The sequence below is a fragment of the Zonotrichia albicollis genome, chromosome 16, assembly GCF_047830755.1.
Source record: "Zonotrichia albicollis isolate bZonAlb1 chromosome 16, bZonAlb1.hap1, whole genome shotgun sequence".
Taxonomy (NCBI): Eukaryota; Metazoa; Chordata; class Aves; order Passeriformes; family Passerellidae; genus Zonotrichia; species Zonotrichia albicollis.
The window spans coordinates 11,279,920-11,305,518 of record NC_133834.1 but is presented as its reverse complement, the minus strand read 5'-3'; the positions used below and the strand labels follow the sequence as shown (position 1 = coordinate 11,305,518).

General features: G+C 44.3%; 1 protein-coding gene across 2 annotated transcripts; it reads right to left on the bottom strand.

Annotated features, from left to right (window-relative positions):
- Positions 1-2,822: 2,822 nt before the first annotated feature.
- TMEM114 (transmembrane protein 114) lies at positions 2,823-22,436 on the bottom strand. Of its 2 annotated transcripts, none has more exons than XM_074552847.1 (4): positions 21,998-22,156; positions 20,806-20,886; positions 12,011-12,148; positions 2,823-9,623 (listed from the first exon to the last, which is right to left on the bottom strand). In XM_074552847.1, exons 1-4 carry the CDS (start codon positions 22,125-22,127, stop codon positions 9,391-9,393), a joined length of 582 nt encoding a protein of 193 aa, XP_074408948.1. In that variant the 5' UTR covers positions 22,128-22,156; the 3' UTR covers positions 2,823-9,390. The 2 variants fall into 2 exon arrangements, with proteins under 2 accessions (XP_074408948.1, XP_074408947.1); XM_074552846.1 differs by lacking the exon at positions 21,998-22,156 and adding an exon at positions 22,192-22,436 and having other exon boundaries at positions 2,835-9,623.
- Positions 22,437-25,599: the final 3,163 nt, after the last annotated feature.

The following is a 25,599-nucleotide window of genomic DNA, read 5'->3' as shown; positions in this document are numbered from 1 at the left end:
AAAGCATCTGTGAAATAACTGTAATCACCACAAATCAGGGCAGCAATATCAGGAAAAACACAGTGGCCTGGGAATCATCCTGCACCACACAAACCTGGCAGAAGCAGGGCTGCTCCACACTGGAACGTGTCCCTCAGCTGGGGGGCTGGAACTGGAGGTGGATGAGTAAACCTGGCTTGAGAATGTGCACACAGCACCTGGTGTCACCTGCAGATGGAGTGTGGCTTCCTCCTCGTGACCCCAGGCCCATGGAATGCCAGCCAGGGCATGAAATGCCCTGCAAGCAGCACCCAGCCAGGCTGGAGCAGGAGGATCTGGTCAGAGCAGCAGGCACTGGGGGTTGGAAGCACGGTTGGAAGACCCATGGATGGGGAACTCTTGCTTATAGAGTGCTGAGTGCCACAGAAAGCCTGCACTGGATAAATAATTTTCAGACAATGTGGGAATTGCTGAAAACTTGGCAAAGAGTTTTGAAGTGGAAATGTGTCAGTACTTTTAGTGGCAGGTACAGGAAGGGGGTGCTCTGTGCTACACAGTCTTTGTGACCTGACATAGCTGATGGAGTGTTGTGCTTCTAGAAAAACACCTTTCAACCTCCTGGCTCTACAGTTATGCCAAACTAGCAAGGTCTTCATTTCTAAAATCACGACATAACACTCCCAAATCTCCCCTTTTCCTGGAAGGAATAAATGCTCCAAATCTGAGAAGAACATGATGTTGCTGTCTGAGCACTTTGTGCCTTTGCTCTCAGCCCCCACGGTAGCACCATGGTGTCATTGCTGCAGGACCTGGCCATCAGGAGGTTCAGTGCCCTGCCACATTTCTCATGAAGAGCTGGCACTCCCACAGGATCTGTGATCCCTGGCTAATGGCCACTCTCTTTTTATACCTTTAAGGCAAAAAGATGGATGGGTTTTTTCTGCACAGGCAAAGGAAAAAGGGAAAGAGCAGCATGTATGAAGGGCCTCTGGTCTGGGGGACAAAAACTCCCCCTTTTTTCATCCCTTGGCTTGTAGCACATTTTCTCCCCTTGACTGAAAAGGCAAACAGACTCTCCCACTCCTGCTCCCAGGCTCTTGGGGCTCTCTTGTGTGGAACAACAGTGACGTGCAGTGGCTGCTCAGGCACAGCACAGCAGAGCAGGGCTGGGAGTGCTGCAATCCATCACTGGGGCTGCTTCTCTGGGAAATGACATTCCCACAGAACAGCTACCAGGAAGCTGGGCTCCCCACGCCGTGCTAACAGCTCACAAATGAGTTTGGTGAAATGCCAAGTTATGATTATGTGTGTTGCAAACTCCATTTCGAGCACTAATTTATACTGTGTGCTCCTCTCTCATGTAACAGTGCTATTTAGAGGGTAATCACGTTTTAACCTAATTTCCAAATTAGTAGAAAATATTTGTATTGACTTGCAGTATATGTATGGGTTGCAGCTGACAGTGCAGGCTGAAGTCTTGACATAGAATGAAAGCAAATCTGATGAAAAATATTCAATCTCTAAATGAGCCATTGTGGGGGTTAGTAAAGTCAGTTATTCAGCTTGAGGCAGTTGAGTAGGAACACTGCCATTAGAGAGGGTGAAGCACAGAAATGGATTCTGTTAGTCCTGTGTCGGAAAGATAGTAGCTAAGTAAGATTTTGGGGTAGCACTTGTTATTTTGGAGAGACATGCTGCCTTCTAAAAGTCTTTAGTGTTTTAATGCTTGTCATGTCACCTAGATTCCAAAGGAATCTGGAGTTACAGGGGGATTTACTGTGTGAGAGGTTTGCTCTCACACAGTGGGGTTATTTTCTGGACTCCTTGGGGCACTGCTCCCCCAGGCCAACCCAAGAGGACAGGGTTAATCACAGGGCTTTGAAAAGACTGAGGCTTTCCTGTATCCAATTCAATTCTCTTTCCAAATGGGTGAGTAAATGGTTCATCAGGCTTTGGAGATAAAATGGCAGAGGCAGCTTTAGAGGGAGTGGGTGTGGGAGTTACTAGTCCAATAAAGAATGTAGAATTGCTCAGGGAAGGATTGATGGGCTCTGGATGGTGTGTAGGAAGAGGCCCTTGAATTTAGAGAGAGCAGTTTGAATTATAAGACAAATAGCCCAGTTGTTATGGTGACAGAGGGTCCCCATGCACTGCCACCATTGCCAAGGAGGAGGGAAAGGACTTTCTGGTGAGCAGGAATGCAGGAAAGTGAGCCCCAGAGATTCTGAAGGACAGCTCTGTGTCCAGGAGAGGCTTGGAAGCAGGAGAGTGGTTTTCCTACTGGATAGCTGTATGGGAAGGGGACTTTTTTCTCATTTATATTGCTGATTTTCCTGCCTACGCACACAGAGACCCCTGAGGGGGAATAACAAATCCTGTTTTCAGGGAAGCCAGCCCAGCAGAGCTCCCTGCACAGGCTTAGTCCTGTGTCTCTGCACACTGCTGTGACAAACAACAGGTCCTAAAGACACTGCACTGTCCCCTTTTTGTTAGTCAGCCCATCCAGCAAAGGTGTGGGTCAGCTGGATTAGTGACCACACCTTCCACTGACAGGTTCACTTATGTAGAACTTCTCCCTTTTGTCAGAAGCGCCTTGGAACTAATAAAGGTCTTGTTATCCATGAATTTTGCCACAGATAAGGAGATACAGCTGCCAAGTGCCAGGCCTGGAAGTTACTGTTCATAAAAACAGAAAGACAGACAACTCAAAAGACTTTTTATCCACTCAAAAGACTTTTTATTGCAAGTCCTAAAAACTTTGTTTCATCTACGGATGTTGCTTGACAGATATAAAATTCTTTTTTATGGTGGGTGTTTTTGTTTGGCTTTTTGGTGGGATTTTTTTGCATAATTAAATGTTTCACTGTGTGATACTACTCAAGTGGGAACTGTGGCAATAAAAGGTTTATGATGCCAAAGGATTTTCACAGCACTGATGCAGTCAGTTCCAAAAGGCTGTGAAAATAGAGACTCCTCCACAGTGCAATTTGGTTCAGCCTCTCTGTATGCTACAAGCATTACAGAGAACATTAGCTTATAAATATTTGAGGGGGCCAGGTTGGATGGAGAAATATGTTGGCCCCACCAGCAGCCAGATGTGTTGTCCAGAAGCACAAGCCATTAGCAAATGCTCTTCAGCTCTTGGCACAGAGATTCCTTTCCACACCTAGGGAGCATTACACTGAGAGGATCCCAGCCTTCCATGACAAGTGTTGGCTTTGTCCTTGGCAAAAATGAAAATGGCAACATTATGAGCCAAAAGCCCTTCAGAGAGCTGCCTCCCATCCCTTCAACCCCAACCGAGGTGTCTTTCAGCTGTCTTTGAAATGAGGCAAACAAGCAGATTACCACCAAAGTGCTTCTTTTTGATACTTCACTGCTCATCAGCTCTGGTCTGCTCCAAATGAAATATTAACCCAATAGCTTAAACCATTGTGTGAACAGGACCAGGCTGAGAGATGCTGTGCTGAATTAATGCATTTCAACATCCAAGAGTGATGGGAGGTGGCTTGGGAGCATAAATGCATTTGATTGTGACAGCTTGGCTGGTAAGCAGTAACTCATTAACTGATGGAAACCTGCCCTCCTCAAGCCCCATATCCCTTTCTTTCTGACAGTTTTGCAAATGCTAAATTCAGTGCCTGGTCCCCAGCGTTGATGGAACCTGAAGGGTTCCTGTAAGATCACAAGGATGGCTTTCCTTCACCAGTAGGCTGAGAAACTTGGTCGCACAGAACAAGAGATCTCAGTGCCAGTGCCACTGCAGTTACAGTGGGGTATGGCGCAGCTCCCCTCCTTCTTTCCCTCTAATCCTGCAGATCCAAACCAGCTGCTGTTCATCTGCCTGGGACCACAGTCCAGGGATGAAGGAATTATCCTCAAATACTGCTCATCCAACAAGTAAGTCTAGCAAGTCAAGGCTGCACTACAGCTAAGAATATTTTTTTTCAGGAGATGCTGTATTGGTCATTGGGCTTGGGAGAATTACAGCTGTGTCTGAAGAGACTGTGCAGAGATTTATTCATAGCCCTGGCGTGGATAATGCTGCCACAGTTACTGGGAAAGGAAGACTGAATCTGATAAATGTGAGAGGCTAGATTTGGTCTCTCCTGCTTTGACAGTTGTTGCATAGTTTCAAAATTCAGTACTTTTAGGAGTTTATTCAATCAAAATTCAGTCATACTGGGAGCACAGCTTCCTGACTTCCTTAAAAAAGTAATTACGGAGAGAGGGTAAAAATTAAGAGCCACAATAAAATGTCGCACATTGTTTCATCCAGAACTTCTCTTAGATTGTCTGGACCAATCCTGAAGTCAGGTTCAATTGTTCAATTCTTAGACAGTCTGTCATACCATGAAAATAAGCCAGGATATAAAGCTACTTTTTTCTTTTATTGTTTGCATCCTCAGATATTCAATTTTATTAGCTCCAGCTATTAATTTCAACATTTATGCCACAAGTATATTAAAAAACTGTGCTGGTTGACCTAAATCAAAACATAACCATCATTGACATGGCTATAGCTCCTAAGAACAGCATAGTAACCTTTAAGAAAGTTTTGTGTTTATTTTGTTTTTAAAGATGATCAGCATATTTTTCAACATCTGACATTTTAACTCCAGATGGCAAGGAGTAACTTTAATCCAGGAGCAAGGCTGTAGTGAGCATGACAGCTTCCCCTGCTCTTCCAACCATACAAAAACTAGCACAGAATCACAGAATAGGCTGGAGAAGACCTTTAAGATCTTGAAGCCTTTCACCAACCCACGGGATTGTCCGGCTGTCCTGCAAGTGCTGCAGGCACAGCAATGATCAGGTTCTTCCCAAACAGAGCCAAGTTCCCAGAGCGGCCATGAGATGTCAGCACAGACCACTGCTTCTGTGCAAACCTCTCCAAAAAGAAAAGATCTCAGCTGAGAGCATCCACGGTGATTAGTGCCAGTACAAAATGGGATTGACCCCTCAGGATAAACTGAGAGCATCCAAAATTGGCTATGACAGGGACAGGGCTGCTGCAAACACTGTCAAAAAGGGAGGGCAAAGTTTGAGGGCTTCCATTAGGGTTAGAGCTGATGTGTAAAGCACAGGAAGCTACTGCAGTAAAAGACCACCACAATGCTTTAGCAACAGGAAAAAGTGTAATTTTTGCAATTTAACTAGAATGGTAATCCAGTAGTTAAAGACCCATGACCTAAGCCAGGGATAACTCAAACTCTGGGCAGAACCTGACCTTCCAAGCAGTTCTAGATGGCCTTCAAGAGCACCTGACCAAATTCCTGTGAGCCCATAGTTTCTGGGCTAACAGCTGTGCCCACTTAGAAGCCCCAGGAAATCTCTCTGAGCATGGTCATCAACTCTGGGGGGAGTTTGCCTCTCTAACACAGAGCATTTATTCTAATATTTTTCATTCTGGCAATTAAGTCTGTTAATATGGAAATGACAGTTAAGAGGCATGGGGACATGGGGATTTTTTATTGATATATCTTGGCTAACTAGGCATTGCTTCACTGCAAGGAATTTACAAAAGGAACCAGAGAAAAGAACATCTTTATTTATGAAGCAGGCTCAGATTCCTTCAGGTTTTGTTTTTCCACTTTAAATAGTTGAGACCATTGAATTTCATTTGAAAAAAGAGCCCAGGCCAGCAGCTCAAGGATGGAGCCACCACTGGCCAGGGCAGGGCAGGGCAGCACCTCTGGGATGGCAGATTTGGGATGGGGGAAGAGCAGCTGGGCAAGGACAAACTGCAGCCTGAGAGAGGAGTGAGAGCTGAGAGAGGAGCAGCTCTGCAGAGCCCCGGGCAGGGCAGGAGGGGCTCAGGGACAGAGCTGGGATTCCCTGGCAGTGCCCAGGGAGCAGCTCTGGGATGCAGAGACCCACCAGGAGCTGTGGAGGAGCCCACACTGGAGAGGGTGCACGGCCAGAGGGGCTGGGATCTCCTGGGCAGCCCCTGCTGGAGCAGGGTCCTGGCAGCACCCACAGAGAGAGGAGCCCAGGCTGGAGCAGGTCCTGGCAGAACTTGTGACCCACCTAGAGCAGGATGTGTCTGAAGGACTGCAGCCTCTGGAAGAGCCCCACCCTGGAGCAGTTTGTGAAGAACTACAGCCCAGGGGAAGAACACTGGAGGATCATGGAAGGCCCTTTGGGAGGGCCCCCATGCTGGAGCAGGGCAGAGTGTGAGGAGTCCACTCCCTGAGGAGGAAGATGCTTCACAAGCAATGCGTGGTGAGCAGACTGAACCCTCAGTCTTTGTCCCACTGTGCCATTCAAGGGGCAAGAGACAGGGAATTGTGTAAAGTTAAGCCTGGAAAGAAGGGAGGGGTGAGTAGAAAGTGTTTTTAAGATTCAAGCTTATTTCTCATTCTCCTACCCTGACTGCTAATAAATTAAACTAATTTCCTCAAGCTGAGTCTGTTTTGCCCATGACAGTAATTGGCAAGTGACCTCTCCCTGCCCTTTTCTTGTGCCAAACTCAGCAGATTTTGTGTCCCCTGTCCAGCTGAGGAGGGTGTGCCTGTGACAGGCACCTGCCAGCCCCACAGGAGCTATTGGCTGTGGATAACAAATCCCTGGGGCTCCTTTGGCTGCAGCTGTGCCCAAAGCAGTGCTGTCCCCAGGCCATCGGAGGTGGGGACACAGAGATGCTCTGCAGGGACACTGAATCCTTGTGGTGTCATTCACCATCATGGCCTCTGAACATCCTGTATATTTCCACATTTTTCACATTCAAGGATTCTTCTGACCTCCCCTGTACCTCTCTGCCACCCCTCAAGAAGTGAAAGGAGTGCCTGGTGCAGGGCAGGAGCTGTGAGCACTCTGACAGTGCTGCTCTGCTCTGCATATCTGTTTTTCTTCACTTTTGATGTGGCAAATTACCAATGAGTTTGCAATTCACCACAGAGCAATGGGAGCAGCCTCTGTCCTCATCTCAGTAAAGTATTTTGGGGAAAACACAGCAAAGGACATGGTATTAAATAAACATTAATTTAAGCAAGAGGAAGAAGCTGATAAGGTCATTTCTTTCAAATTACATAAAGTCCTTTCTAGAATGTTTCCTCTTCCCAGTATAATTTTTCAAAATGTTCAATGCTAATTTGACTATTCCAAACCATCTTTTGTTCTTTGTGTTCAGAAGGAATTTCAGAGAAATTCAGGGGTTATGCAAACGTTAAGGAGCAGAAGATACTCTTTTATTAGCCTTGTGCCAGATATTGCAGGAAGCCAGAATGAGAAATTTAGGAGAGGCATGGAAATGAGAATTGCTCTAATTCAATAAGAGATTCATTGGCTTGCTAATTAGATTTGATCACTTGAGTATTTTATATTGTAGCTGTGTAAATGTCTTTTAAATACCTACCACATCTGACACAGGAACTTCAAAAGCATTATAAAAACAGTAGAATAAATCTGCAGAAAAAGGTAAAAGAAAATAAATATCTTAGTTCTTTCACGTCTCAGCAAATAATTCCCACTCTGAGATGTCATTTTATTTAATTTTACAACGTTCAAAACCACTTTAAAATAACATCTGTAATAAATATACAAAAATAACTCAGATGATATTTTACTGTTACAGCTTGCAGTAATGTCTGAGTAACATCATACAAATTGCATTATAAATAGTTTCACCACCACCAAAACAGAGAATTACATTTTACATATTTCACTTAAGCACATGGAATTTTTACTACAAAGGATTTTTTTTTTTTCTTACACTTCTTATAGAGCTGATTTGGTATGCTTTAACTTGTAAAATGACTCAATTACATGGTCCCAACATAAGGCAACATGGAAAATACCTGAAACCAATGTGGGAGCAGCTAAGATTACAAAATTGTACTAGTTAGTCACAGAATTTCTACTGCTCAGTCTATTGAGGATTTTGAGCCTTATTTAATTCCAGTAACAAGCAAGATCTGACAAGTAAGGTCTTAGCCCAAGATTCAGAAACTCTGATTTCATGTGACCTTGGACAAGTTTCCTGGCTCAGTTTTCCATTCACAACATGGCATTAAAATGCTCCCTTCTATCTCCAAAGTCTGTCAGCTCTCAGGAGCTCCCAGCCTATTTTTTCATAAAAGAATTGGTACTTTGGGACTAAGATTAGAGCTGAGCTTGGTCAGAGTGCAATCTTAAACACAGGACACACTGATAAAATTGTTCTGGTGTTTAACAGAGGTAGGTGAATGATGCCCTTTGTGCTGCTGGAGAATGTACAAGGGACTTGCCCAGTGACAGAGGGTGCCTGACAGCTCCTGAGTCACAGTCCTGAGCTGCACAGTGCTGAGGGCCTCCAGAAATGCATGATCCAACAGAAATGTAGTGGAGCTGTTATCACATTCAAGCCTCTGTTCAGCACAGCAGTCAGGGGGAACTTCCTTCAGTAACTTCAGTGGGCACTGAAGAGGAAAAACTGGATTGCTTGGCACCCAAAATGGAATTCATGTGTCCTGCATGTTCAGTTTACTCAGCAGTTTCAGCACAAGATAAACATTCTAGCATAAAGCACGTGCACAAGCTTCATGAAAAAGAAGCATCATCAAAACTGCAAAGTAAAAACTGGAAAACACATCAGATACATCTCCTGCATTGCAGAGCTGACAAAGCTGAAGGAGAGAAGTATGTAGGCTGATCATTGAGAGATTGGGGCTGTCCCCAGCAGTTCATTAGAACATCTGGAAAACAGCTGTATCTTCCTCTTGCAGTGCACTCACCGCTGCACTGCTCTGGAGAACTTCAGCATCACAGGCACTACTATCTACTGGAGTGCAGGATTCTGGAATGGTTTGGGTTGCAAAGGATGTGAAATATCAGTTCCAAGCACCAGGCCCCTGCCCAAAGTCCCGTTCCAGCTCTCCTGGAGCCCCTTTAGGTGTTGGGAGGGGCTTTAAGGTCTCCCCAGAGCCTTTTCTTCTCCAGGCTGAGCAGCCCCAGCTCTGTCAGTCCATCTCCAGAGCAGAGGGGCTGAGCCCTCTGAGAATCTCCATGGCCCCCTCTGCACTCACTCCAACAGGTCCCCGTCCTTCTAAGAGCTCTCAGGAGAAACCAAAATCTGGCCTGCAAGGTCACTTGGCTGAGACAGCAGAAAGGAGAAAAGAAAGCAAGAGATCTGCCTTGTTCTAAGCAACAAATGGAGATGTCTGATGAGCTGCCAGCTGAAATTATTCTGGAAATACAAACACTGCAATGCACTCTCTTCTAAGGACACAAGGGTTTCCTAATTGACAACACCTGGAATGTTTTACTGATTTACCAGTCTTTGTGTTTTACAGACACCCATGAGGAAAAAGGCTTACAGCAGCTGACAGGATGCTCAGCCTTGCACTCTTATTGCCCCTGGTGACCAGATGGACCAAGTAATCTGAATTTTCAGCCTCCGCATGGCTCTGTGGCTGCAAAGGCACCTGTTGCTCACAGAGCCTGCTCCCGCTGCCGTTTCAGACCCACCACTCTTGCTGCCAGCAGGAACACGGCCCCAGTGAGCACTTCTGCCACAAAGGAGATCCACACCAGAGCCAGGGACCAGCCAAACCTGATGTCGATTTCCACCAGGAGATCCTTGCTCCTCAGCAGGCAAACAGCTTCTTGGAAGGCAGCAGCTGAATATGCAATATAGACACTGATCCCTGTCAGGGTAACGAGAGCTGAAAGGAGAAACATGTTCAGCTACTTAGCAGCCACTGAGGAAATTAAAAACAATCAATTGGATATGTCCTGGGGCCTCTTTGCCATTCCTTCCTATTCTAGCCAGACCAGATTTACAGATTATCTTTGAAATCTAGCTGAGGTTGGTTTCTTGGGCAATGAGGGTGAGAGAGAAGTAAAGGCAGGGTCATCTGTGTCCACAGAGAAATGTGTTCTCACTGTCAAAGACTGAACCACAGCATCTGGCAGCAAGCCTCCCTCAATAAACATGTATTTTACAGATACCTAATGCATGTGCAGCTCTGCTTTCAGAACTGGATTGTAATGTTGCCTGATTCCTCATGGCTGAGCACCATGGACAGCTGTCTCCCTGTGCAAGAAAGCCCACAGAGACCCAGACTCTTGCATTTCAGGTCACTGAATTAAGGATGTTCCCTGACTATTGTCAGTTTTGAGTGTTTAATGTAAATTTGTTGGTCTCCACTATCACCTTCCACCAAGTGTTGTGCTGCCATGACTTCCCATCACTGCCAAATACCTGAGTCAAAAACATCTCTGGGACAGACTAAAGATAAATTAATAAGGGTACTCAAACAAGGAGCCAGATGTTTTCAGAATGAAAAGACTGTTCAAAAGGTGGCAAATGTAGGGAATGGCACATCTGGAACAGGTACACACTGCATCCTGAGCCTGGCATCCCTGTCAGTCAAAGGACAGGTACTGATGGAAATCACCCTTTACTGGATCAACAGCAGAGAAGAGGCAGTAACAAGGCCCTGGATGAAAGGACTGCAGCCCAGGGAAAGTAAATACTGAAACACTTTCAGGACAAAATAGTGGATTTGATTCGAGAGAGAAAATTTTGCTATGAAATTACAGTAAGTCCTGATGCGCTGCCTTTTTGCCAGAAATATATGTTTGATTAGAGGCAAGCCAAGACAGAAGAGTGTTGAGTTATCCATCAGTCCAAATTCATACTCATATTCCTGATTTCAACCATCATCTGATGCCTGTACCTTATTCTAGTCCTCTGCAAGGAGAGGGAAAAAATTGCTTTATATCTTTTGTCAGCAGAAATGGAAAAGACTGATTTGTTGACATTTTCAACAAGGTGCACTGAATTCTGTGCAAATTCCTTTGAAAAAAAAAAAAAAAGGGAAACCTATTGATGTCCTGACATGTGGAACATATCAGTTGTGAGGGTTTAAAAAACCCCACATTTTTGGAATGGCATCTCCAAATATCTCTTTCTGCTAAGACAGAATTGCCTAACTAACACTCAACTTTGTGAATTTGAGTGTCCTACAAAACTGTTCTGTGCATCCAGGCAGAGCAGGATGGGGGGCTGGTCCCAGCCAAAGGCCACCCAGAGTCTGTCCATGTTCTCCTGGGACCCTGCAGCAGAATCTCCTCCTCAGGCACCCTCTCCTGGCACTGCCTCTGTGTTTCCTTTCCCTCTTTGCAGCCCCAAACAGCTCAGAAAGGGCCCTGCTCCACTCCCCAGGGGGATAATCATGCTTGGCACTTCATAGCCTTTCATCTTTCACTGAATATCTATCTGGAGCAGTTTTCCAGCAGCCTTTTCAGTGAATACAGCTTTCTGCTGCTCTGAAATTAGAACTTGCTCTTCTTTTTGGGAGACAATCACAATGAGGCATGGCTGGTCTGTGTTAGAGCATTTCAGACTAAAAAGCTCAGTCAAGGCTTTGAGACAGCAGCATTTGCTTCCAGCAATCTCTTAGCATTTTCTTCTTAAAAATAGATCTATATGAGCAATTGATGAGAGCCAATTCTGAGGATCCCCTTTTCTGTCAGGAAAAATCTCTGGTTTAAGTTACACTGTGAAACAGCACTGAAAATCTGTTTGGAAGAGAAGATGCAGATTTAAACACAGTTTTCCTGTTTTCCTACTTTGTCAGAATGTTTTTAGATTTTTTAATGCATAAATTACTTTCTAAAACATGCCTAAAAAGTCCCTTTTCAGGAACTCAATGCAAATGCCTTTTTAAAAACATCAGTTTTCTTAACAGCTGCCAAATATGTGCAACCCTAAGATTTAGTAATTCCATGGTTACTTTTCCATCACCCCATTAGCCTGCCTGTAAAGGATTTGTGCACCATGCTGAGAAGTTATTGAACCTTTGGTGTTAATGGGCACAGCACACATGGATTGTTCAAAGGGTGACTCACTCCCCAAGGAGGGATATTTGCCTTTCCTCTGTAGCTCCATTCCAGAGCCAGGACCCCAGCAGACACCAGGGGAATGAACACCAGCATTATTCTGAAAGCAAAATTCTTGCTTTCATTCCCTGGGAAACAAAGTGATGTTTCCCAGATACCACCTCTTGTTATCTTAAAGAGTTAGGCCAGGAGTTTGATTTAGTACCTCCAAAAAGGAAAAGCAGTCCAGTCATTAGGAGCAGCAGGTAGGCCCTGGCAAGAATACTGATGAATCCAGTCATTCCTCCAAAAATCATCAGTATCAGGCTGAGGGGCATCAGGATGACAAATGTTCCATGCATGTCTGGAGAAAAATGAAGAATGTTAATATTGTAGTATTTTATTATGGTGTCAGTGGGTGTACCAATAATCATTAAGTGCAGAGCCCCTTTGATCAGGATCACAGCCTCATTCTGTGCTGCACAAACATGAAATTGGACAAGGCCTTGGTTTTCAGTGTAAATCAGCAGGACAAACATATGGTATGGAGGAAAAGGTGACAGGCAGAACAAACCTTCACAGGGTCACAGCCTGTGCTTCAAACAGAGACCACAGATACAGAGGATTTGTCTACACAGACACATATGAGCAATCAAACTGTCCTCAGCTCTTGAGCCAGCTGATATCAGGTGATGCACCCAGGTAGGCACTGGCAACCCTAATGGAAAGCAGCCCTGTTATGTGAAAAACACTGTTCTGTGTGGGAGGTGAGATCCAGCCATGCTTTGATTAAAGCTTTCTCTGCTGTCACGTGTCCTCTGCTGCACTGATGTAGCAGATTGCTGACCTTTTCCTTTGTTGCAGCTGACCATCAACTAGAGGGAAATTTTGCCATCCAGCTCTGATTCTGTCTGTCAGTTTTCTGCAGCAGCTTCACTAAGTGCATTAACCTATCCTGCTTGCTTCCTCCCATGCTAAATGTTCTACATTAGTCTTTCTTGATCCCTATAACATTTTAATAGCTGTGTAAACAGAGGGTTGCTATGTATTTTTTCATATCACCCTGGTTTTTTCCATCATAAACCATTATTGTGTCATTGTTCTCTCTGATGTAATCTATCCACAATCTTCAACCCAACCTTAGTTTAGCATAATAACCAAAAAAAAAAGTAATTCCAGTATCATTTGTTGGTAAAGTACAGAGTATCTGAGAGTAAAGTGCAGAGTATCTGGGAAAAGAAAATGTAAAATCCATATTCTGACGATGTCTAGGCTTCATTGTCTCATTTAATTTCAGAGGAACAATACACCATTAGCTTAGGAAAAGGAATCACTTAGGAGCTCACAGTTGGTGTGTGATCAAATGATCAATTTTTTCAAGTCACTGTGACTGCCCATGGAATTGGAGCTGCTGCATCTGCCCCTGGCTGAGGATCCAGCTCATCCTCTACAGCAGCTTTACAAAGATCAGACACAACTGTGTGCATGTCTCTGTTCAGTTCCAGAAGCCTGGAAGGTTAGGAAGGGTCTGCATGGCATCAAGGCACTGCTGATGTTTGTACTTGAGTAGAATGTGCCTTCCAGACATTGTTTTGTGTAGCACAGAACATGCTAACAAAAAAAAAAAAAAAAAAAAAAAAAAAAAAAAAAAAAAAAAAAAAAGCTAAGAAATTGTTTCAAAATGACAAAGTTTTGGGAGGTAATTTTTTGGGGTGTTTTTCTGCTTCTGGTATTATATTTTCATATTCAGTGCCACATATGCTGACCATATCAGGACCAGCTGATGCTCAGAAACCACGAATTCAACATTCTGCAGTGAAGAGAGCACTTCCCCTCTTTGATTCTGAAGCTGAGGACACTCCCTGGGCCCTCCTTCAGCAAAACTGGCCATGGCTGCTGTTCCTGGCCAACAAACATCTAAAACAATTCTCAGTGCTAACAGCCAGATCAATCTTCAGCTCACTGGGAACAAGCAGCATGTCAAAACTGCCTGCAAACCTTAGCTGGACTCCAAGATGAGAAATAGCCATGGAACTTAGAGAAATAGCCATGGAACTTATAAAATAGAGAAATAGCCATGGAACTTAGAGAAACAGCCATGGAACTTAGCTCAGGAGTTTCTTGTGGCTAGAGGTGGTTGGGGATGTGATGACACACAGTGTGACAGAGCAGAGATTGGGCACCCAAATCAGTTCTCATATTCCAGAGGGGCAGCAGCAACAGGAGTGTGCTCTTCAGCCACATCTGAGCTTGCTGAGGGTTATTTGGTCTCATTTTTTATTATTCCCCACCATTCTGATATCCATGTGTCACTTTAACTTTGGTCTTGCGGTAAAAGGTGAAAAAGCATTTGGAGGATGTAATTAACATTTGGAAAGTATGGATGTAAGAGTGGTGCAAGTCTGTCCTCAGAGCTGGCCTTGCTGAGAGAGAACAAACACAACCAAAAGTTCATGGCTGGCTCTCTGCCTTGTGATTTCCCTCACCAGCCCAAGTCCCTGCTGACAAACTCCACCTCAGGACAGCAGCACTAATTTGCCATTTCTTTGACTTTTCCTGTCATGGTGTGATTCCAGCTGCTGCAAGCTGAGCCAGGACACACGTGGGTGAGGAAAACACACTCTGAATGGAACTTTGTGAAGGAAAGGAAAGGGAAAACCATACCAGACCATCCTTGGGAGCTTCCTAGATTACATTAATCATCGTGACAGTTGCAATATCAGAATAACTCTGATTTTTGTGCCTTCTTCAGTGAAAATATAGGGTTTAGGGATAGCTCAGCTGAAACCCACAAACCTCACTGTGACAGAGTGACAGAGCCTTACTTTTCCTACCCACAGCTGGAATCAAACTCCTCATTAATCACTGGCAGCTTTTTAGAAATCAAATATTTAGTGAACTCTATTTGCTTAAATAGTACTTTTATAATCTCCAGTGTTCTAGTTCAATATCTACTACTCATTTGTACAATGAAATCTGAAACTGCCTGGGAAACTTATTCTAAAATGCTGCCATGGAAACCACTCAGGAATCTGAATTCATGCCATCTGGCATATGATATTATGCCATTATATCCCTTGATTAGAGGAACAAAATTAGTTTATAGAAGAAAATTACTTAAAATATTTTTACTGTGTTTCTGTCTTCAATAATCATCTGTGAAAGAAGTTAAAACATTCATTTTACCATCATTTTAGTGCTTTTTAAATTTCTGTTGAAATACACATTGATGCATTATGTATTAAACATATAAGTGTCTTCATATTGATGAAATTACTCTAGTATTGGGAAAAAAAACCCACCCTAAGCATTTTAGACAAGAAGAGGCATGTGCACTTTCTTGTAAAACAGAATTCAGTTTCCCACACCTATTTCTCAACACCTGAGTCCCCTGTTAGCCCAACATGAAAGATCCAATGGTTTAATCTTGGAAATACCAAAACAAACTCATAAACTTTTAAGAAACGCTCTCTTTTTTTGAAGCAAAAAAGAATCAAATTGCTTAATCATGGTTACTGAAGTTTTACATTAGCCAGCCAAGGCTCTTTGACTAGAGCTCTGGCCAAATATCTGCAAGAATGACATCTGCAGTGTGTGTCCAGAACTGAGAATTTGGCAGGCATCTCTAAATTACCACCCAACACAGTTGTTGAGGAGTTGTTTGTGAGGGAAATCTGTGGAATGAAATAGAAACACTGAGAGGGTCAGAAGTAACCAAATGCAAGCCCAGCAGTTTTGTTAATCATCTCCTGTTAACATCCTGCAGCTTAATTGCTTCAAACTAACTTTGGATTTGTTTGCACAGCTTATAATAGCAAATAGTGCCTAGAAATCTGTAATATCACCTCATCAGAAATACTCCAAATGGCAGTGGCTCAGAAGAGCTTAATTAAGGGCCTGTTTGTGTTACCCAGCAGTAACTAAAGAGCCAGTTAGGAAGACAAAAGCCTCCAGCTGAAACAGGCTCATGGAAGTTGCTAAAAACAATGGGGCTGCTCCAGAAGGACTTGGCAAAGCCAGGAAGAAAAAGTGCACAGAGAAAGCCTGACCTGCTTGCTAGGAAAAAGCAAGGAAACAAGTTAGGAAACCAATGAACAACTGAAAGAACTTGTCTGTGGCTAAATGTGATACTTCTTGGCTTGGGTCACAGGGTCAGGAAGGATCCCCTCCTGTTCAACAGAGAAAAGGTGATGGAGGAGGATTGCTCAAGAGTTAGGGGCCTCCAGGATGATTAGCCAGGCTCTGGTCTGTGTGTTACATGTTTTGGCTTCCTGCTTTTCTCAAAAAATCTCTGAGCTGAACGGGAAAACCAATTGCAGGCAGCAGAAATAAAATGCTGCTAGAGCTGGAGCAGGTGGCACTGACAAAACCTGCAGGAGCAGGAATGGGTGGAATGATGGATGTGAGCAATGCACCATGGCTCACATTCTGCTGCTGGGGTACCAATGAATCTGAAAATGAGAATATTCATCAGAATTTGTCACTGGTTAGGCCTCAGCTGCAGTTATCTCAGATTTCTGTATATATTTACTGTTATAGCTGCAGTAAGTACTGAAGCAGATGTCCTCTGGCCCCTCTCTGAAGGAACAGTGCACTGTTGCTCAGAAACAGGTACACACCTACCAGACCAATTAAACCAGAATTTCTGTGTGCATCATCTGGGTCTCATTTCACTTGGCCTCTGAAATGGCTCTTGCTCCAGCCCCAGCTGTTTCCTTCTGGTAGCTTAAAACCAAAAGAAAATTTGCAAAGAGCTGTAAATCTGACAGGAAAAAAAAAGCCACAGTGTCCAAAGAATAGAGCATTCTTTCCAACATTATAAACTGCAACTCAGTAAATCTGGAGCAGGGTGAAGTGTGAAAGCAGCTGGTGCATGACTGTTACAGGGTCCACATGCTGTGAGGAAATCCAGACAAGTTTATCTCTGCTATTAAACCCATTTTGTTGAGGAAGAAACCAAGGCAGCTGTTCCATTAAAACAACTGAGGCATCAGAGCTGCCTCTGCTGCAAAGATCATTTCCCTGCAGGAAGCACGAACCTGAGTGCAGCCTCATGCTTCCAGTTACATTCATGTCTAAAACAGAAAAAATAAAAATACTCTGGGGAGAACACTTTAGGCAGTTTTGCATGGGCAGCTGCACGCTCCTGCCTTGATTTTAGAACAGAAAAACAATATGAGTGGAAACCACATTCATTAAATACTCATTTCTGGATGGGTCAGGAATAGAGGAGAGTACTAAAAATGGACCTGTAAAAGGAAATCAATCACTGGCCATGTTGTTCAAATCTCTGATAAAAAAATCAGGATTGTCAGAGGTTAAATCTTACCTTGTAGGTGCCTAATGCAGAAGTTTTGTGTGTCACACAGACAGTAAGAAAGAACAGCTGTTCCTCTCACATTATTTTTTATAACTCCAGCCCCAGCTCTGCAGTGCTGGTGGGACCATGCAGCAGCTCAAGTGCAAAACTGAGATTCAAGAGAAATTTTCTGGTTTTGAATAGAAATATTTACCATATTTTGCAAGGATTACACTGGTGCTGCCTTCAGCTAAATCTGTACTGGCATTTATTTATTATTAACAACATAGACTTTGGTAAATGGAAAATATTTATGTGACAAAAATGTCTAAGAGCAACTTTTCACCAGTGTAACAAGTTGAGGTTTCTTGTTTGGGTTTTTCTTTTCTTTTAAGAAATTATTTTTGAAAGCTCAAACTCTTGGGGAAAAGGTTTCAGCTGATTAAGCAGTGCCATTCCTTCTATTCTGTGTGTGATCCTCAACATCTAGATCTGATTTTGCATGTTACATTTCTGCTACTGGAAAATGGTGAAGCTGCTCAGAGCTCAATGCAGCTGCCTTTGAAGTCAGTGACATCCTTATTTTGTCATGTAGAGAGAGATGGATTCAGCTCACCATGAAAAATGTTGCTCTTGATGGCACAGGAGAACACATGGCAAGGCAAAATAACAGAGGTGTCTTTGCTAACAAATTTAAATTCTAAGGGGAATTTTCAGAGGGCTATCTTTAATCCTAGTAGTCACCAAGACACTCTGATAACTGTCTAAATTACAGAAAGTGATAGTTTCATCTTATTCCTGTTTTGGCCAGAGGAAAGTGTACATCTCCAGTGAAAAATAATTTTATTAATGCAGAGCTTTCAGAAAAGTTAGTAGCAGGCAGTAGAGTGGTATTTTTCTTTAGACAGTGCCTGATGTTTTAAACAAATAACCAGGCCATGGTGTAATCTGTAATAGGGAAATATTTATCCATTGTGGGTTTGAGGGGAGGGAGGGTATACACTGCATGTTCAGCTGGGGGGTGGTAAGAGAAGAAAGGGAAGGCTAATGAAGAGGAGAGAGTGTTTGTGTCCAATCCATCAGAGGAGCAGCTCGAGGGCACTCCTGTGATGTGAAAATACACCCCAGTCCCAGGCTCAGCCAGCCCTGGGTTGATTGCCTGGGAAATATTACTGCTAGCACAGGGGTTTAACTCATGCACCCAATTATTTTAATTTGCCAGGAGCTCAATTTGAAGTACACAATAAGCCTAAAAGGAATCTGCTGGGATGAATAGGGGAGATATTGGAAATGTGGAGGAAAGGACCATGGAGGCTTTTCATTCTCTAATGAAGGGTTTGTCTTCTGGCAGTGGCCAGCACTTCTGTTTCCACTTAGTCCCAGCTCTTTGCACTCACACACAGACTTTCTCCAATCTCTTTGCACTTGTGTCTTGTTCATTCATGCCAGGAAGAGCATTCAGACTCTGGAGAGTGAGGGATGTGACCAATGTGTGATTTAAGTGCCTACTTTAGGAGACAGTCCTTTAAAGTCTTTTTAGGAATAACCAGAAGGAAACAGGTTTGATGTTGCCAGAGCTCATGAAATTCAGTACCAATCAAACAGTGAGAAATATGAGTGTACAGCTAGATGGAATGAGATTAATCCCATGTGACTGTGCCTCACAGACACCTTCACAGGCACACAGAGAGAAAAATGTCTTTTTTGTGAAGTAACCAATTAAAGCTGTGCAATTAGCTTGTTTGCCACATATTGGAGCTGATGAAGAAACTGCTGTAACTACACTGCAATCCATGATCACAGGATTTCCCTCCAAAATTCTTGTTAAAATATGTTGTAGATAAAGATGCTTTGCCATGATCTGCCTAAATATGATTCAGTGGCCACAGTCAGTAGCATTTAAGAGAGAAGAGTGAAGCTGATGTAGAAGGTACTATCTCAGGACCTGATGAATCTAGATGTCTAGAAATATCTGTATTTCATAGAAGAAAGAAACACTGACGTGGTCCTTTCTATGTTCAGCTGCTATTGCTGAGGATCTGTAGCCTCATCACACTGAAACTGCATTGAAGCTGAGCAAAAAAATCAAAAAGTTAACTCAGTAGAACATTCCAATCAAACCTAGCAGGTTCTTTCAATTGAAGTATCTTTGATTCCTTCTCTCATCACTTTTAGGCAGACTATGCCTGTTTATAATAAAATATGCAAGTGTCTTTGCAGTCCAGAAGTGTTTTTCCAGGAGCATAAAAATAGTACTTGATGTGAAAGCGAGAGAAAAAAATTCTCCAAGGCCCCAAAGAGTCTGTAAACATCATCATTAATACAATTTTTATTCACATCCACTATTTTCTTACACTTCATGACTCACAAAGAGCCATCCTTTGTTTCCAAGCCAACATCATTTGTATAACCAAAAGAGCACTGCTTTTTGGGTTTGTTTTGCTATTTAACTGAAGAGCTGCAATCTCTCACCTGAGAAAAATAACCTTTGGCAAATATGCACACAGCTTTTGAAAAGCAAATGGTTTCATCCTGAAATGTTGGACCAACATAACAGTGGAGGTGTTGATACTTAAAACATGATCAGGGAGGCTCAGTTAATGCTGACCCCTCACAGGCTCGAGTGATCCAGCCATCACTGCCCTGATTTCAGAGCCATTGAGCAGCTACAGCCCTCTGCTTTGGGCATGGAAGATTAAAAAATTGGCCCTTCCTATTTGAGAGCACAGAGAGACATGCTGGGCTGCAAGTCCTGACCCTGCTGATGTGTTTAAATGCTGGGCTGTCACTCCTGACCCTGCTGCTGTGTTTGTTTGGCTGCTTCAGGAGCTCACTGGGTTCTGACCTTCCCAGGCCAGCTGTGACACAGCCCCAGCACCTCCTCTGGGCGCTGCACCTGCAGCTGCTGCTCCAAAAAACTTTAAAATTTAAAAACCCTTTAAGCCTCTCCGGAACCCAGGGAATGGCTGGTTTTGAGGACAAGAGTTCTGTTTTAAGAAACAAAATACATATGGATGTATTCTGCAGAGTCAGGGAGAAGTGAGTAAATAAAAAAAATTGTAAATAGCAAGCCCATACACAAGGGTGTGTGAGGAAAGGATTGTGCCAAATACATGATGCAAAGATGGTAAATCATCTTCTGTAAGTGTTTGAAAATGTTCAGTTTGGACTTTTCGAAAACATTCTGGCATTGACAAATGAATCTAAAGAAAAAGAGGAAAATACATTAGAAGCCTAATGTTTTTGAACACGATGTTCTTCAAAGACTTTGAACACTGCTTTTGGTCATTGATTTATTTTCTTAAATTCTCCCATACTTAAGTCTTTCATCAGTGCCATGAACCCCACTGAAATGCTAGAAAAGTAGCTGTGTTAAAGATTAGTTTAAATGTGTTTTTAAGCATTTTCAGTGATCAGACTCCTTTGAGGTGATTGTGAACACTTTTTGCCTTTTATTTTTAGCAATTGCGTACCTTCCTGTGCCATTCCAGTCAGAGGTTTAGCTCCTGTGGCAGAAATTAGCTGAACTTGTCACCAAATAGATGGTTATTTCAGCAGTAAACACACTTAAAGACCACAGACAGTGACAGATATTGTACAGAAGCAGAGTCAAAACCCTTTCCCAGTGAATTCCCCTTCTGAATCACAAATGAGTCCTTGTAAGTGGCCAGGGAGGGAGGGAAGGATGGATGGAAATATAAAATAATATAAAAGCTACTCACACAAAAGCTGTCTGTGTGACTCGGTGATGTTCGCATTCTCGTGCCAGAAGGGGTTTATCAAAGGGTAACATTCACTCCTCACTAGTAGAAAAAGGGGGGAAATTACACTATTACATCAGTTTGCTATATATATATTTGGTTTTTTGCATGTACATATAATCATTATAATACTACTGCTCCTAACCCAGCCACTCCTAGGTGGGGAAGGAAATGAGAGGAGTTTTAGCATGCAGCATCAGCTGCTCCCACGGAGCCTGACCACTGGACTCAGCAGGGAAACATCTGCTCATTGCAACAGGGCTCAGTGCACAGCAAAGGGAGAATTCCTGCAACCCTTCTCCCTGCTCCTCTGGAAACACCCTTTCTTGCCTATGGCAAACATTACTTAGTCCTGGCTTCTAAGAGTGGAATCAAAACCAAAAGTTAAATGCCTAGCAAACAAAATAACTACATGGGGAAAATCCTATATATTGATCTGTAGGATTATAATAATTCTATAGGATGATATGTAATAATACTTATATTTAAATTAACTCTATTGTTTATGTAAATAAACTAGATAGTGGTTTTATTTTTATTTGATATGTTATTGTTTATAATTTTAATGGCTTTAACCCAGAACTTTCGCCCCTTAATTTCCTGAGCCAAATGAAAAGACATCTCCTTCCTTCCAAATGGTTAACGTTTATTAGATTATCTTGAATTAAAAGTTAATGTAAAATCAGGTTACAGCAGCAGAAAATTCGCTCTCCCCATGTCTCCTTGGGCAAGTGACGCGGGAGGTACTGACAAGGCACTGCCCGCGGGTGCGGGGCACGGCCGGGGAGCGCCCGTCCTCCAACCAGGTAGAGCCGGAGCTCCGCCGGCAGCGGGCACTGCCCCGGGCCGGACCCTGCAGCCGGACGGACACCGCATCCGCATCCCGTATCCCACATCCTGCATCCCCATCCCGCATCCCCATCCCGCATCGCCATCCTGCATCCGCATCCCTGCATCCCCATCCCGCATCCCCGCATCCCCGCATCCTCATCCTGCATCCCCATACCGCATCCCCATCCCATATACCCATCCCGCATCCCCATCCCGCATCCTCATCCTGCATCCTACATCCCCATCCCAGTATCCCCATCCCGCATCCCACATCCCCATCCCCGCATCCCCACAGCCGGACCGCCGCAGATGGACAACTAACTGGGACCCGTGCAGCTGCCTCCCCGCAGCTTGATCCTCAGCCGGACTCCCGCATCCCTGCATGCCGAGCCCGCAGCCGGACAGATCCCGCATCCCTGCATGCCGAGCCCGCAGCCGGACGGATCCCGCATCCCGCACGCCGATCCCGCATGCGGAGCGCAGCGCTGCCCCGGTCCCGCTGCCCCGCGCACTCACCGCGGCAGGTCCGCCAGAGCCCCGAGTGCGAGCTGAGCGCGTCCGTGCCGTTCTGGGACGCCTCCAGCTTGGAGGCATCGATGATGTACCAGAAGTCGGTGGCGATGGCCACCACGAGGAAGATGAAGCTCGAAAGTCCCACCAGGGCCACGAAAAGGGAGAGCGCGCCCAAGTTAACCCTCATGGTGCCGCCGCCGCCGCCGCCGCGCCCCGCCCGGCCCCGCGGCAGCGCAGGTAGCGCGCCCCGAGCCCCGCCCCGGCTGCTCCGCGCCCCGCGGGGTATTATAGTAGCATTATAATGATTATATGTGCCGGTAGCGGACACCCCGCGGGCGGAACGAGCACCCCGCGGGAGAAATGGGCACCCCAAGGGCGGAACGGGCACCCCGAGGGAGGAACGGGCACCCCGAGGGAGGAACGGGCACCCCAAGAACGGAACGGGCACCCCGAGGGAGGAACGGGCACCCCGCGGGAGGAATGGGCACCCCGCGGGCGGCACGGGTACCCCGAGGGCAGACCGGGCACCCCGCGGCCGTCGCCGGCCCGGTCCGGCCCAGCCCCGGCCCCGGGCGAGCCCCGCAGGCGTGTGCGGAGCGAGGGATGGGGCAGCCAGCGCTGCTCACGGAGAGGGACAGAGTGACAAAACCACGGGCAACTCCATCCCCATGAGCTGCGGCAGCCTCGGGATGGGCTCACCTCGGAGGGGAGAAAGCTCCTGCATTCCAAATTCCCCTCCGTGTCCGTGAGGGGAGGAGGAAGCAGAGCCGAGGTTTAGGGAGCAGAAGCACAGTTTGTGTTCCTGCTTTCTGGCAACGTTTCTGGTATATTTACAAGAGATTCCCTCTTGTTCTGTGCCTTCCAGCTGCCGACCCCAAAAGGCCAGTTCTAACCTAATTTGAAACGGGGTCTGAGAGAAGCAGTAGAGTGGCATTTACTAGCTGGTGCAGTGATGTCTGTACCCTGCACGGGATCATTTTCCTGTTAGAATGTCACTGATGGAAGGAAGGACACAAGCTCCCTCTCCAGAAGTTACTGAGGTGTTCATGTGTGAGTCCTAAAGCCACACTTCACCCTGCCTCCTGCTCATCTTCAGCCTGCTGAAATATGTTGGGTAACAAAGTGTATTTCAGTAATAGAACCTTGTTTTCAAACCCACAGAGGATTTACTCTGGTGTTTTACTGTTTCTCTTCACTGGCACAAAGATACTGTGCAGGTAGGGTCAATGGGGCATCTTGTTTTTTTCCTTGTAATTCACTTCAGGCCTTCCAGGGAATTGCTAAGTAACTCTGAGTAATTAAAAAAGTCATTCTCATTTATTTTCTGGCATAGACACTGGGCAGAATGTGTGACATCATTACCCATCCATGGCAACAAGCTATCGTGAACCAGTAGGGCTTCAGCAGTAGGATCAGTTAAAAGGAACATTTTCCTTGAGAGAGAGTGTTTAAATAAACACAGTAATCATCAACACTACAGACCACATTTTGCTCTGCAAAACTACTGGAAGGTGTGTATGGCTGGGAATATAATAGTCTCTATATTTAGGAATACACTGTTAAGCAGCCACAGCATCATTTTAAGCTCTTGCCATCTACTTCTCACATCTCCAAGTTGCATCTGTAATCTGTGAAAATGCCTCTGTAGTTCCACAAGCCAGGCAGCTGCTACCTCCTTGTAATTGCAATGTTTGGGTGATACAAAGTTAATGAAGCAAAGTGAAATGTTTTGTTAGACTAACTAATGCAGTGAGGCAAAATGAGCAGGCCTTGGGGCACCACTCTTAACTAGGATCCCAAGCTTGTCTCTTTTTTTCCCAGCTATATTTGCAGAGTTGCTTGAAAGTTTAAATTAGCCCCACAAACACCATGTCTTAGAGGTTTTATCAGTTGTCTTCTCATAAATCTGAACCAGAGGCACTCATACACCTGAATCATCACTCCCCTGCAATGATCTGCCACTGTCATCTCCCAATTAAATCCAAGGGAAAGCAAAGGGTATAGAACTGCAGGAACATTTAACCCCATTGGGTACAAGCTGTTAATCAGGCATGAGATGCTTATCAGTGATGCTCTGTGTCTTGGAGAGGTTTTGTTCTAATCTTGGGGCCCACAAAGTTTGTACAGTGCTCATTTTTAGAAACATTATTAAATAATATATTTTAGCCATCAAGATGTATGACATCCTTGTAGACTCTGCCTCGACTAACTTTACAGCAAACCTAAGTAAGAACCTACTAAGCCCAGGTCCTTTTTTGACCAGACTGATGGCAAACATATCACGAGCAAATCAACTCTACATAAAGGTTTCATTTCCACATCACCATAATTTTTTTAGGCATTCATTCCCATGCTAGGGAACAAATAATTCCTGTAAAGTCAGAAAACCAAAAACACAGTTAACAAAACAATTTCATGTATTCATAGGGAAATGTTCATAATGAAAGGAAAAAGCCAGTAGTGCAAATTAGTTTCTTTAGAAACTCAGTTTCAATTTCCTGAGGTCTTTGAATGTTAAATTAGGATCTTTAGCATTAAAGATTTACATTTTTAATCTAGGCTTAGCTCTATGGAGAAGGAACACTTTGCTTTGCATAGACAAGGTGTTGGCTGCATCTGCCAAAATCAATCTGCTGCTCAGAATAAGAAATTCAGACTATACTCTCAAAGTTGCAGTCAGTTATTAGTCCACAGAGTGTGATGCAGCAAAATTATCAGTCTCTTCCGGCCTGAGAATGGCAAAGTTTGTGTAACTAACTTTTACCCTCTCTGCTCTGCTTGAGTTGCCTGGGTGCTGGAGGATTCAGAGGGCATTGTGCTCTGGGAATCACCAGCTTTGCTTCCCAGGACTTTTCCTGGGTAAAATTCATCTCTAGGGCAGTTCCTTCTCAGCTGTTCTGAACCTGTGCTGTTCAGGTGCAGCAGAATCCTACTGAATTCCTCAACTTTCCCCAATGTGTGTTTATCTCATATCCTCTGCCCTGACTGTATTTGTGAGGAGGTGCTACATTACTAGAAGTAGATTATTTGTAAACTGAAGAAAGGAGGGATTCCCACAATGTTTACCCACCTGACTGTAGGAAAACCAGTCAGTGCAAGTGTGCCAAAAACTATAATTAATTGCTGCCATGGCAACAAGCACAATCAACACACCTAATTTCATTCACAATCCTTTTCCAGGAAATATCACATTTTTTCTCCTGTTTATGTTGTTGTTGTTGTTTGTGTTGAATGAAGAATTAAATTCAAATGCAGTTTTACCATTCAGCCTTCCAGTAAAGCTAATGGGATTCTGGAGTTTATTGTTCTTTTAAACTTACCACAACTACTTCCCCTGTGGCTCAAAAGAGAAAAGCTGTTAGACAATACACATTATTACAATCTTCAGATTCACTGCACTTGGAAATTAGT